The 14,338-nt window shown below is 45.3% G+C and overlaps 1 protein-coding gene across 1 annotated transcript; it reads right to left on the bottom strand.

Annotated features, from left to right (window-relative positions):
• Window positions 1-798: 798 nt before the first annotated feature.
• On the bottom strand, window positions 799-2,929 carry LOC130902923 (uncharacterized). Its single transcript, XM_057815211.1, has 2 exons — window positions 1,404-2,929; window positions 799-1,327 (listed from the first exon to the last, which is right to left on the bottom strand). Exons 1-2 carry the CDS (start codon window positions 2,927-2,929, stop codon window positions 799-801), a joined length of 2,055 nt encoding a protein of 684 aa, XP_057671194.1.
• Window positions 2,930-14,338: the final 11,409 nt, after the last annotated feature.

The raw sequence follows: 14,338 nt of genomic DNA, 5'->3' as shown, positions 1-14,338 counted from the left end.
TCTTAGACATTCATTGTACATGCGAAGTAGCATTTCTGGTTCGCAGTTTGCGACGGCTTTAAGAGCTTCGGTGGGGATCCCGTCTGGTCCCGGAGCCTTGTTTGGTTTTAGAAGGGCTACTGCTTTCTTTAGATCATCTTGGCTGAATGGGATTACTTCTGTTGGGTCAATGGCGTATTCTAGCTTTTCCCTTGGTGGATGTGTTGGGAATAGGCCTTCTACTATTCGCTCCATCAGGTGCGTGTCGGTTGGAGCTGTGGTCGCCGTTCCCAGTCTTTTTGTTACAATCTTGTAACCAGTACCCCAGGGGTCATTGTTCACTTCTTGACAAAGCTCTTTCCAGCATTTGTGTTTGCTGCTGCTGATGGCCTTTCGCAGGTCCTTTTTTGCTGCTTTGTACTCCTCCGTTAGTGCTTCTGCGTCTGCCCTATTGCGGGATCTCTGGGCGATTCGTCTCGATCGGATACAGGCTGTTCGTAGCTCGGCAATTTCCTCGTTCCACCAGTAAACAGATCTTCGTGGGGGTCTTCTTTTGACTCGGGGCATTGAGGCATTGCATGCTGTCTGTATGATGTTCATAGTTCTATGAACCACTGTTCTCTTTCTCTCGCTTTGGACGGCTGGGACATCGGCAGGCTGAGCATTGGCATTTCTTAGGGCTGTCTCAAATTTGGCTCGATCTAATTTTCTGGCGTTCCATCGTGGGCTTTCTTCTGTGAGTACCCTCCGTCTTATACTAGCCATTACGTCGAAGACGATATACTGGTGATCGCTTCCCGTAAGTTCCTCCGTGACTTTTCATTCGTGGACTCTGCCAGCTACCATCTCTGATGCAAATGTAATGTCTGGAATGGATTCACCCCACCTGGGCCTTCTGTATGTGGTTGTAGATCCTGTGTTGACCACCAGGAGATTGAGTCTCGCTGCCATCTCAAGTATGAGCCTTCCCCTTGTATTGGTGTGCGGCATTCCCCATTCGGTTGCTCGGGCATTGAAATCTCCTGCCATTATGACCTTGTTCGGAAGTGCTCTGAGTTCGTCCTCGAGGTTTTGCAGTTTTTGACGGAGTTCTTGTGCGTCGACGTTGGGGGACAAATACACACTAACATATGTCACATCATTTATAGTTGCCCATACTTGGTCCTCGCCTTTACCATGTTGTTCAACTTTTAGTCCGTTCGAGTTCGGTACCCATAAAGCAGCTGTATTGGTATCGTTCTGGAACCAGAAGGAGTTTTCCCTGCGGCGAAATGGTTCGCTGATGATGACGACGTTGGCTTGTAGTTCGGATACTATTTGTGGCAGCAGTTCGTGGGCTAGCCGGCTCCTGTTCAAATTACCTTGGACTACTTTAAGCATTCCGGGATTTCTTCTCTTTCGCCTTTTTTGCTGCATCTCGGTACACTTTACATTTGTAGGATCCAGTTGAGTGTCTTAAGCCATCGGCCGTCGTACCTAACTCTTTACAAAGACAGCATTCCGGCTGGTCCTTACAGTTAGCTGCTTTGTGCCCGGGCTTGCCGCACCTCCAGCATAGAGCACTTCTGTCAGGGCCGTTGCAGTTTTTGGATGTGTGACCATACCCTTGGCATTTATAACACCGTGCAACGGTCGTGTGCAGCTTTACTTGGCAGTATACACATCCCACCAGCAACCTTCCTTTGTGAAGAAGAGCATTAGCGGCTCCCTCGTCCAATTCCACTGTGGCTGTACGTATTTCTCTATGATTCGGTTTGGATATACGTATTCTAAGTTCGCCTGTCTGCCCCACTGCTCGAATTACAGCATCTTTGACTTCGTCCATCGTGGTGAGTGAATCGAGGTCTCTGACTTCAACGGTTGTTTTCGGAACCAGGTCTCTAACAGAGAGATCTTTTCCTATTACTTCCTGGATTCTCTCTCGGAACGTGCTTCTGCCTTGTGTACCTTGGCTCAGTTCAACCAGTACATGCCCATCTGCTGTCTTTCTTATACATTTGACCTCCGTTGCGTTCTCTTCTTGTTTGACTGTAGTCCGGAGGGCTTTTAGCACATCCGAGTATGTGATGCTTTCGGTTGGCTTGATCAGTACTGCGGTATTTCTTCTATTTGGGCCCTTTGCCTGCACTTTTGCGTTATGTGGAGTCTTCTTTCTTTTGCTTGTGACGAGAGTCCAGTCTTCGTCGGCTGTTGCTTCGCCCGCAGGTAACGCCGAGTCCGTAACGTGCGCAACACTTCTCCTCTTTCCTCGCTTAAAGGCACCGCCTTCAGGAGTCTCCGAGGCACCCCTCTTTTTCTGCGGCGTTCGTTGCTGTGACTCACTGCTCATCAGTCGAGTCCTCATCGTCGGCTGGTTTACTTTGGACAACTCTTTCTTGAAAATTTCTTGAGACTTTCTCAAGGCTCCTCCGTTGTACTTTAGACCACCCATGTATTCCAGTGCCTTTGCCATGGAATCCTTGATTGCCATCGGTGCATTCTTCGGTAGTGCGTTACTCATTGTTTGGATTGCCTTGTCCAGAGTCAGAAGTATTCTTTGCTGTTCCTCCAAAAGTGCCATCATAGCCTGCCATCCTGTCATCCAGGGAGGTAACTCTTCGAAGACCTCTGGCTCTTTTATCTTCGTTGTGGGCGACGAGCCTCCTTTCGTTACTGTTTCAGTAGCAGCTTCATTTAAGACGACACCAGTGTTAACACCTATGGATCCTTTTCTGCGTGCGGGTGGAGTTCTCGCAAGTGACGATCTCCTCACCGAAGGGTCTGTATTCTCCTTCCAGCCGTATCCACCGGACTTCTTATCATCTCCTGTCGTTTTCGCATGTGACTGGCCCCCCCCAGAATCCGTGGGGCCTGCACCGACCACCGGGGCTTTTACCCGATCGGAATCGGTGGTGAGACTGCCGTTGCCGGTACTCACCTGGGGTACTATTTCTTCCGTTTTACTTCCCATGCTACTTTGCCTTAAGACATATCCCTCTCGCTTCAGCCTTAGTAGCGATCTCCCTCCACCGGGGTTGGGTACCCGATCTCGGTTGAATCATCCTACTAAGTTACCAGGGTCTGCGCGCGGAGCAAGCGAGTAGGAATTGACAGAAGAGGCTGTGTTTTGCGCTTTACTGCCCTTGACCCCATTATTATTATTATTATTATTATTATTATTATTATTATTATTATTATTATTATTATTATTATTATTATTATTATTATTATTATTATTATTATTATTATTATTATTATTATTATTATTATTATTATTATTATTATTATTATTATTATTATTATTATTCCCTATTAGAGGGTAACGAAATAGCTAACAGGATATATATATATATATATATATATATATATATATATATATATATATATATATATATATATATACATACATACATATACACAGGTAGTAGTAGAAGCTAACATCGCTATTCAAAGAATAGCTGAATAGATGCATTTGAAAAAACTTGATCTTGCACCTGAAAAAACAGAGGCGGTACTTTTGGGTGATCGAAAGGAAGCAAGAAGACTCACCATCGAAGTCTTGAATAACGAAATCATTACAAAACCGCAAATTAAATATTTGGGTGTAACCCTATACACAGGTGCTACAATGAAAAAACATATCGAAATCGTCTGCAAGAAAGCAGAAGCATCTGCTTTGTCTCACAGTAGAATAATGCCGCAAAAAAAAGGGCCTACAGCAAGTAAACGAAAAATGTTATGTGCAGTAACTCACTCGATTTTGTTATATGCGTCTCCCGTATGGTATGAAACGTTGAAATATGCCAAATACAGGGATATTTGCCAAAAAGTGCAAAAAAAGTTAGCTTTGAGAGTATGTAGTGCTTTCCGCACAGTCTCCACAAACGCGATGTTAGTGATTTCAGAAATAATACCTATAGAACTGCAGGCTGAGGAACGATACAAAACAAAAGGCAAACAAAGAAATGAGAAGATAGAGATACGTACTGAAACATTAAATCGGTGGCAGGACAAATGGGAACAAGCAGTAACTGGACAATGGACTAGAAGACTGATTCCAAATATTAGAACGTGGGTAAACAGAAAACATGGAGAGGTGAAATACTATCTTAGTCAAATGTTAACAGGACATGGCTGTTTTGAAGCATACTTCCACAGGTTTAAAATCAGTAATACAACGGAATTATATATTATTATTATTATTATTATTATTATTATTATTATTATTATTATTATTATTATTATTATTATTATTATTATTATTATTATTATTATTATTATTATTATTATTATTATTATTATTATTATTATTATTATTATTTTTTTTTTTTTTTTTTTAAATAACGACTTGTCACACTTCCTCAGCAATTTGCTGGGAAACATTCACCACCTCTGCGGAGTCCTGCTTTGCAGAGAGGCTCGGACGGTTGGAGTGTCCTTCTAGTCGTCTACGGCCCCTTTTGTCACTTATGGCATCGTTCCTGGAACATACTTCATGAGTGACGGGCTATCAGTGGTTTCCTTTTACCCTACGTCTCCCTTCCCCTCTCGGGATTAGGAGTTCTGGTTCCTTTCTCTCTGCTGTCTTTGCCTTTCATCTTTTTCCTTGTTGCTGAGAATACTCTTAGCCAAGTTCTGCACCAATTTCCAGTTCTCTGTGCTGTCAAGCATCTTCTCTACAATGTTGTCTGGAGTGAGCTCGCATTCCAGCTGTCTGTAAGTCCTGTCTCTGACCTCTCTCCACTTGTAGCATACGAAGATGGTATGTTCGGCGGTGTCTACGGCGGCACAGTATATACATCTATCCGTGGTGTCTTTTCTGAACCGTTTAGCATAGCATCGAAAGACGCCATGTCCTGTTAGGACCTGTGTCAGGTAGTAGTCTACCTGGCGGTGCTCGCACTTAACCCACGGCTTGATGTCTGGTATTAACCTTTTGGTCCATTGGGCCTTTACTGTCTCACCTTCCCATCTAGTTTGCCATGTTGTGAGGGAACTTTCTCTAGCTTCGTTGCTATTCTGTAGCGATTTGTACTTGGATGTTCTTTCCTGGGCTAAGAGGTCAATGGGCACCGTAGCCGTAATTACTTGGAGTGCTACTCCAGACACAGTTCGGAAGGCGGAGGCTACTCGCAACAGCATGTCTCTTTGTGCTCTATTGACCGTAGTAAAGTGCTTTTTTCTCATAAGCGCTTTTTGCCATATTGGGGCTCCATATAGGACAATATTTTGCATAGCACTACACAACACTGCTCTTTTGCTTTGCCTAGGACCTCCTACGTTTGGCATAATCCGAGCAAGTTTGGACACCCTTTCTGTAGCTTTCTTTGTTACTGTTTCTACATGTTTGCCAAAATTTCTACTTTCGTCAATGGTTATACCTAGGTATCTCAAGTTCTTTGCTGGCTTTATATTGACTCCGTCTACGCTGAAGCTTATTTTCTCCCTCTTTTGTTTACCCTTTAGTAGGATTGCCTCAGTTTTGTGGGGGGCAAGAGCAAGCTTGTTGTCTCTCATCCAGGTATTTATTTTTTCCAAGCACATGTTGGTGTTAGTAACCAATGTCTGTTGGCTTTCTGCTCCGACTATCAGCGCCAGATCGTCAGCAAATCCCATTGTTACAGCATTACGAGTTAGTTCTAAGCTCAGCACGCCGTCATATAGTACATTCCATAGCAGTGGGCCTAGGACGGAACCCTGGGGAACACCTGACGTAATATCCATCTCCCTATTCTTTTCTAATTGCAGCTTTCTGTTTCTTAAATAGTTAGAGACAAGGTTTATTAGATATGTCGATATATTCCTTTTTTGTAGCTCTTTGATAATCAGGCTGTGACATGCAGTGTTGAAAGCATTCTTAACGTCAATTGTGACAAGGGTGCAGAATCTACTTTTGAACTCCGTTACAGTATTCAGTGCAGCTTCTACAGCCTGGATCGTGGATTTCCCTTTTTGAAAGCCATACTGACACATGTGCAACCCTCCTCTGTCTTCAAGCTCATCTTGTAGTCTTCCCCGTATGAACGCTTCTAGTAACTTGCTCAAGGAATTTAACAGACAGAGTGGTCTGTAGGAACTAGGTAACTCAGCTGGCTTTCCTGGTTTTAGTATTAAAACCATCTTTGCAACTTTCCATTCATTTGGAAATTCCTGTTTTTGAAGTAGTTTGTTCATCATGCCTAATAACCAATCTGGGGCACAATCTGCTACTATTTTGATAGCCTTAGGGGGAATTTGGTCAATTCCAGGTGATTTTCCACATTTGATACTTTGGGCTACCTTCCTTAGCTCTTCTGCTGTGAAGGGTGGGGCTGGAGCTTCCTTTTCAGGGTATCTCCACTTATCATTTCCGGGTGGAAACAGTACTGCCACGATTTCGGATTTCTTTTCGATGTCAAGCTCATAGGGTTTTAGAGTATTAAGCTTTTTTGCTACTAGCTTATACGCATCTCCCCATATATTATTATCGAGTTCTTTGCATATGTCGTTCCAGTATTTCTTCTTTGATTCCTTAATTAGGCAGCAGAGTTCCCTTCTATTGGTCTTGTACGCCTCTTTCATTGCTTCAATATCGTCTCGATTTGGGTTGTTTCTTCTCGCCGCACGTTGTTGTACCCTTCTTAATCTGTTGCATAGTGACCGTTTTTCAGCAATGTTTTCATTCCACCAATATGATGTTTCAGTCTTTAGAATTCGATTTTGCGTGCTGTTCTTGCTTGCCATCTGTATCAGCTTGGTTACTGTTTCATGACTCATTTCATCTGGAGTAATGGTAAGCAACTCTATGCAGGCTTTAAAGGCGGTCCAATCAATAAGGGGCCTTATTGAAGTTGTTTTGGTCTTCGCTCTATCTACTTTAATTTCGAATGCGATATATCTGTGCTCTGTCAGTGTTTCGGTATCAAGTATCTCCCAGTTGGTTACTCTTTGAGATACACGATTGGTTGCTATGGTGACATCAATAAAGGACTCGCTATCTCCTCGGATAAATGTGGGCTCATTTCCAGTATTCAGAATCACCAAATCGCGAGCGTTGATCCATTCCACCCAGTATTGACCCTTTTCATCGGTTACAGGTGATCCCCACATTGGGGACTTGGCATTTAGGTCTCCCAGAATAATGGCATCACTGTTGTTCGTTATGTGCTCCATTATACTGTCCACCTCAGTTTTGTAGTCTTCCATGCTGATGTTTGGGGATATATAGCAACATATCAGCTCAAGATCTTTGAGTTTGATAATTACGTGACCATCTCCGACTACGTGGTTTATTACGCTAAGCTTTTTATTTAGAAGTAGGACCCCCACATTATGCCTGCTGTCCTTGATCCAGTTTGCTTCTTTGGTCCTTTTTTTGTTCGGTTCCCCAGTTACCATAATATCAATACCTTGCTGAACTGCGGTGGCATACGCCATGTCTTGGGCTGTATAGGCACGTCCAACGTTGGCTTGAAGTATTTTAATATTGAACACTAAAGTTTTGACCGCGTGCAGTGCTGAGCCTGCGTCTGGTGTCACTAATTGCTTTTGATTTTTCCTTTACAAGCTTAAGGTAGTAAGGGCAAGCAGTCTGGTCAGCTCTGTGACCGTCTTTTTTGCATGTTAGGCAATAGCTTTTGTTAGTACAGTCTTTGGCCTTGTGGTTATCTTTGCCGCATTTAAGGCACATCTTCGAGTTATCGGTTCCTTTGCATTCATTGGTGCGGTGGCCAAACTCCAAACATTTGTAACACCTGGTGATTTTGACCCTTGCTCGGACCTGGCACGGTGCCCACCCTATTCTCACAGTATCCATTTTGAGTAATTCGCTGGCCACTCTTCTTTTGACCGCAAGTGTAGCAGTTTGGTTTCCCCTCTGGTTTGGTCTGCAAGAGAGCACTCGGACGTCATCTTCTTTTGCGTTTGCTACGCTTTTCCTGACATCTTGCTCTATCTGTTTTGCGTTCATATCTCCGTCTATGTCCGAGATATGAATAATGTCTTCATCTCTTTTAATTTCTACCTGGGTATCTTTATCCTTGTCCATTATAGCTTGTCTGAGGGCGGTTACTTGATTTTTTTCTCCAAGTATCTCCATAAGGACATCACCCTTAGCGGTTTTCTTAATGCCTTTTACCTTAACACCCATCTCATCTATGTTCACACTACTCTTGATCGAACGGAGTATGTCAGCATATTGCTTTCCTTCAGATTTGATTATAATCTTCTCTGTTGTCGTCGCTGGTCCTCCCTTACTTGACTTAGGTGCTAGTCGGCTTGGATCTCTAGGTATAATAACTTGCACTTTGACCTCAGATCCTCTGAAGATACCTTCTGCGCACTTTCTAAGGTAGATTTTATCAATTTTGCCGAAGGCTACTACTTGAATTTCCGTCACTCCATGGTTTTGAACCTCTGCTTGCAGTTTGCCTAGCAACTGATATAGTTGACCCATGTCGTTTTTCCCTTCTGGGTTGACCTTGTACGGCAGCATGTACATGGTTCTTGACCTTGCTCCATTTTTGCCTTTGCTGAGTATGACCTCGGTGTTCGTCCTCACATATTCAATACACCCTTCCTCAAGTTCTTCGCACATAAGGCTTGTTATTTCCGGAAAGTTGCATTTTAGGTCGCTTTCCGTAGTGGTGGTCAAGGTTACATCAGGGTCTGCTACTATTACCAGGTCTCCTCGAAGCTCTCTAAGCGATCCCAGCTCTGTAACAACGGTGCTTTGGTAGCAGCTTTCTGGCCACTCGAGATGTATTACCTCTTCTAGCCCTGTCCATCCTTTTCTTGCTGTTATTTGCGTCTCTACCCTGGTACGTATTTCATTTGTAAGATCGAGTAACTCTCGTCTTATGTCGGTTTCATCAGCTTGGACTCCTATACTTTGTCTTGCGTAGCTAGGATTATTGTCCTCTGGTTTAGCTAAATTATTAGCAGTTTTGCTCTTACCTGGCGATGATTTCTCAGTGTTGTTTCGCACCATCTGCGTGTGTCTGATGTTTAAAACATCCATTCTTCTGTTCAGGGTTGCCATTATGCTTACGAGCTCTCTCGTTATTGCCTTGATTTCAGTTTTTGTCTTTGTACTCACTTTGACTTCATTTTTTAATTCGTCGACTTTTTTATTAAGACTACCCAAGGCGGTCATAGCAGCAGTCATCTCTTGGCTAGTATCATCCGGGATATGCTTTCCATGTGAGTCTCGCTTTCGTTTCTTTTTGTCTGGACTGGTATTTTTTGCCAGTCCATCGTGACTGTTGTCGCTACTTGCTTCGTACGCCGTGTTACTGTGGCTCCCAGTCTTGTCATCTTGACGTGTGCCAGAGTTTGTCTCTAGGCTAGCAAAAACATCATCCGTGGCAGAGGCAGTTGAATCTTTGCGATTCATTGGTGGTGTTCTTGCCAATGAGGATCTCCTAACACTAGGGTCTGTAGTAAACATCCAGTGATACCCTGTTGGGGTCATATCTCCTTCATTTTGTCCTTTGTCTTCTAAAGACAATGCAGTTTTTTCGTCGTTTGAACTATAGCTATCCATTTATTTCTTGTCACCAGCGCTTCGTATGTAAGGGGGCGGGTCGAGTTGATTGAGAACGGGTGTACCCTCGGCTGTCGCCTACCCCAGTTCACTGAGGCCCAATCCTCGCTTAGCCAGTCCCGGAACACACAGACGGACCAGACTCGCCCGGGGCGATGTGAACTTCCGACTTCCACATTCAATACATACTACCTGATCAGGGCCCGTAGTGGCTGGCTTCCGATCCCGCGCCATCATCCACCTCGGCAGAGACTAGCTCACATCAGCATCAGCAGCTACTTCGGTGACGAACCGAAAGCAGGGCGATGCACTCCCAGCAGACTACAACGCAGAACCAATCCGGGATACAGGAAAAAAGGTAGGAAGCCCCCTAGCCCTCGTAAACTAATAGCGTCGGAGGAGGAAAATCTTCTAGGAATAGTGGGGTTTTTTGGGAAGAGTCCACCTTGGGAGTGGGGTGGATCTCTAGCTAGGGTACCTCGGGCTTGCCACACCCGTAGTCGCAGTGCGACCCCCTGAGGGTTACTATTATTATTATTATTATTATTATTATTATTATTATTATTATTATTATTATTATTATTATTATTATTATTATTATTATTATTATTATTATTATTATTATTATTATTATTATTATTATTATTATTATTATTATTATTATTATTATTATTATTATTACTATTATTATTATTATTATTATTATTATTATTATTATTATTATTATTATTAATATTACTATTATTTTTTTTTTTTCTCGGGGGCGTAGCCAGTGCACGCACTAGGACAAGAGGCCCCCCTGAACCGCCCTATTGCCACCGTGGAACCGTTTAACACATAATCTTCGCCGGTGACGGGCTGTCTTTTCTTCATCTCGTTTTTCTTGTTTCCTACCTCTCCCTTCCTCTGTTGAGACAGAGATTAGGAGTTCGGATATTCAGTTGTTAGTCGTTTTCCAGGCAGCCGTCCGACTTCTTTTGCTGCAGTACTGATGTGGTGTACGCAGCAACGACACCCCACTGTTGTGTGCCCATGAGCATGAGCCGGATCACGTTTTCTGGTGTGACTGGACCCAGTGTCCTGACTACTGCCACTCTTTCCTCCTCAAATCGCCCACAAGCAAAGAAGGTGTGCTCTGCATCATCTGGAACTCCGCAGTACTTGCAGTTCGGCGTCTCCAGCTTCCCCATTCGGTACAGGTATCGTCTGAAGTAGCCGTGCCCTGTGAGAAACTGTGTCAGGTAGAAATCGACATTACCATGGGCTCGTTCGATCCAGGGAGCGACCTGCCCTATCAGCCTGTGGGTCCACCTCCCATTTCGCTCATTGTCCCAGCGTTCCTGCCATGCTGCCATGGTGCGGATTCTCTCCTCCTTGGCGGCCTGTGTTCTTCCCACCTCGCCGCTCCTCTCGTACACTCGCTTACGTTCGATAGCGAGAAGGTCGATTGGGATTACTCCAGCTACTGCGAGCACTGCTGCCTCTGACACCGTGCAATATGAGGAACATATCCTTAGGGCACCCCTGCGTTGGACGCTGGCCATCCGCTTTCTGTACTTCTTCACCAGGAGTGCATCTGCCCATATCTCTGCTCCGTACAGGAGGATGGAGTGGGTCGTGGCCATCAGCAACTTTCGCCTTTCATACGAGGGTCCTCCCAAGTTACTCATCAACCTACCGAGCGAGTTAGTCCTTTCGGCTGCCTTGTCGGTGACTCTTCTTATATGTTCCCAGTAACACAGCTTCGTGTCCAGGGTAACTCCGAGGTACTTGGCGGTACTTTTTGTTTGTATTTCCTCCTGGTTGACGTGGATGGTCACTAATGTGGGAATCCTCTTTCTCGTTAGAAGGACAATCTCCGTCTTTGGCAGTGCCAGCTCCAAGCCATGTTCGTGCATCCACCCATTAACTCGTCGCATCAACTCGTTCAACTTGATTTCGGCGAGCTCTAAGTTGCGAGCAGTGATGACGGCGGCGATGTCGTCAGCGTACCCCACCAGGAATGACTTCTGCGGCATCTGAATCTTCAAAAGACTGTCGTAAAGGGCGTTCCAGAGATCAGGACCCAATATCGAACCTTGAGCCACACCAGCAGACAGCCGTTTTGTTCTCTGCCCTTCTTCCGTCGTGTACAGTAGGAGTCTGTCCTGAAAGTAGTCATCTAGCAAACGCAAAAGGTACCTCGGTATCTGAAACGTGTTTCGCAGTGTGCTTAGTATGTCCTCCCATCTGGCTGAGTTGAAAGCATTCTTCACGTCTAGGGTAACTAGCAAGGCAAGGGGTCGGGCTGCGTGACACGGTATCCTTGTCTCCTCTACTGCTTTTATAACCTCTTGTATGGCCCCCACAGTCGATCTTTTGGGTCTAAAGCCGTACTGTCTATCGGAGAGGATACCTGCTTCTTCTATGGCTTCGGTGATTCTCGGCTTGATCAGCATCTCCATAAGCTTGCCTGCGGTATCCAGCATACTCAGGGGTCTATAAGCTGAAGGTGAGTTAGGGTCGCCTTTACCTTTGCTGATCAGGACCAGCTTTGCTTTCTTCCATCGGGCACTGAATGTTCCTGTTCTTAGACATTCATTGTACATGCGAAGTAGCATTTCTGGTTCGCAGTTTGCGACGGCTTTAAGAGCTTCGGTGGGGATCCCGTCTGGTCCCGGAGCCTTGTTTGGTTTTAGAAGGGCTACTGCTTTCTTTAGATCATCTTGGCTGAATGGGATTACTTCTGTTGGGTCAATGGCGTATTCTAGCTTTTCCCTTGGTGGATGTGTTGGGAATAGGCCTTCTACTATTCGCTCCATCAGGTGCGTGTCGGTTGGAGCTGTGGTCGCCGTTCCCAGTCTTTTTGTTACAATCTTGTAACCAGTACCCCAGGGGTCATTGTTCACTTCTTGACAAAGCTCTTTCCAGCATTTGTGTTTGCTGCTGCTGATGGCCTTTCGCAGGTCCTTTTTTGCTGCTTTGTACTCCTCCGTTAGTGCTTCTGCGTCTGCCCTATTGCGGGATCTCTGGGCGATTCGTCTCGATCGGATACAGGCTGTTCGTAGCTCGGCAATTTCCTCGTTCCACCAGTAAACAGATCTTCGTGGGGGTCTTCTTTTGACTCGGGGCATTGAGGCATTGCATGCTGTCTGTATGATGTTCATAGTTCTATGAACCACTGTTCTCTTTCTCTCGCTTTGGACGGCTGGGACATCGGCAGGCTGAGCATTGGCATTTCTTAGGGCTGTCTCAAATTTGGCTCGATCTAATTTTCTGGCGTTCCATCGTGGGCTTTCTTCTGTGAGTACCCTCCGTCTTATACTAGCCATTACGTCGAAGACGATATACTGGTGATCGCTTCCCGTAAGTTCCTCCGTGACTTTCCATTCGTGGACTCTGCCAGCTACCATCTCTGATGCAAAGGTAATGTCTGGAATGGATTCACCCCACCCGGGCCTTCTGTATGTGGTTGTAGATCCTGTGTTGACCACCAGGAGATTGAGTCTCGCTGCCATCTCAAGTATGAGCCTTCCCCTTGTATTGGTGTGCGGCATTCCCCATTCGGTTGCTCGGGCATTGAAGTCTCCTGCCATTATGACCTTGTTCGGAAGTGCTCTGAGTTCGTCCTCGAGGTTTTGCAGTTTTTGACGGAGTTCTTGTGCGTCGACGTTGGGGGACAAATACACACTAACATATGTCACATCATTTATAGTTGCCCATACTTGGTCCTCGCCTTCACCATGTTGTTCAACTTTTAGGCCGTTCGAGTTCGGTACCCATAAGGCAGCTGTATTGGTATCGTTCTGGAACCAGAAGGAGTTTTCCCTGCGGCGAAATGGTTCGCTGATGATGACGACGTTGGCTTGTAGTTCGGATACTATTTGTGGCAGCAGTTCGTGGGCTAGCCGACTCCTGTTCAAATTACCTTGGACTACTTTAAGCATTCCGGGATTTCTTCTCTTTCGCCTTTTTTGCTGCATCTCGGTACACTTTACATTTGTAGGATCCAGTTGAGTGTCTTAAGCCATCGGCCGTCGTACCTAACTCTTTACAAAGACAGCATTCCGGCTGGTCCTTACAGTTAGCTGCTTTGTGCCCGGGCTTGCCGCACCTCCAGCATAGAGCACTTCTGTCAGGGCCGTTGCAGTTTTTGGATGTGTGACCATACCCTTGGCATTTATAACACCGTGCAACGGTCGTGTGCAGCTTTACTTGGCAGTATACACATCCCACCAGCAACCTTCCTTTGTGAAGTAGAGCATTAGCGGCTCCCTCGTCCAATTCCACTGTGGCTGTACGTATTTCTCTATGATTCGGTTTGGATATACGTATTCTAAGTTCGCCTGTCTGCCCCACTGCTCGAATTACAGCATCTTTGACTTCGTCCATCGTGGTGAGTGAATCGAGGTCTCTGACTTCAACGGTTGTTTTCGGAACCAGGTCTCTAACAGAGAGATCTTTTCCTATTACTTCCTGGATTCTCTCTCGGAACGTGCTTCTGCCTTGTGTACCTTGGCTCAGTTCAACCAGTACATGCCCATCTGCTGTCTTTCTTATACATTTGACCTCCGTTGCGTTCTCTTCTTGTTTGACTGTAGTCCGGAGGGCTTTTAGCACATCCGAGTATGTGATGCTTTCGGTTGGCTTGATCAGTACTGCGGTATTTCTTCTATTTGGGCCCTTTGCCTGCACTTTTGCGTTATGTGGAGTCTTCTTTCTTTTGCTTGTGACGAGAGTCCAGTCTTCGTCGGCTGTTGCTTCGCCCGCAGGTAACGCCGAGTCCGTAACGTGCGCAACACTTCTCCTCTTTCCTCGCTTAAAGGCACCGCCTTCAGGAGTCTCCGAGGCACCCCTCTTTTTCTGCGGCGTTCGTTG

The sequence above is a fragment of the Diorhabda carinulata genome, chromosome Y (assembly GCF_026250575.1).
Source record: "Diorhabda carinulata isolate Delta chromosome Y, icDioCari1.1, whole genome shotgun sequence".
In the NCBI taxonomy this organism is placed as follows: Eukaryota; Metazoa; Arthropoda; class Insecta; order Coleoptera; family Chrysomelidae; genus Diorhabda; species Diorhabda carinulata.
The sequence above is the reverse complement of the archived record's forward strand: the minus strand, read 5'-3'. Positions and strand labels throughout refer to the sequence as shown.

Excerpts from the sequence above, each read along its gene's own strand:
- LOC130902923 (XM_057815211.1), bottom strand. The coding sequence starts at position 2,929 with ATGGGAAGTAAAACGGAAGAAATAGTACCCCAGGTGAGTACCGGCAAC. Across the intron at positions 1,328-1,403 it reads GGATCCTACAAATGTAAAGT|GAGCCGGCTAGCCCACGAAC; the intron begins GTACCGAGATGC and ends TAATTTGAACAG.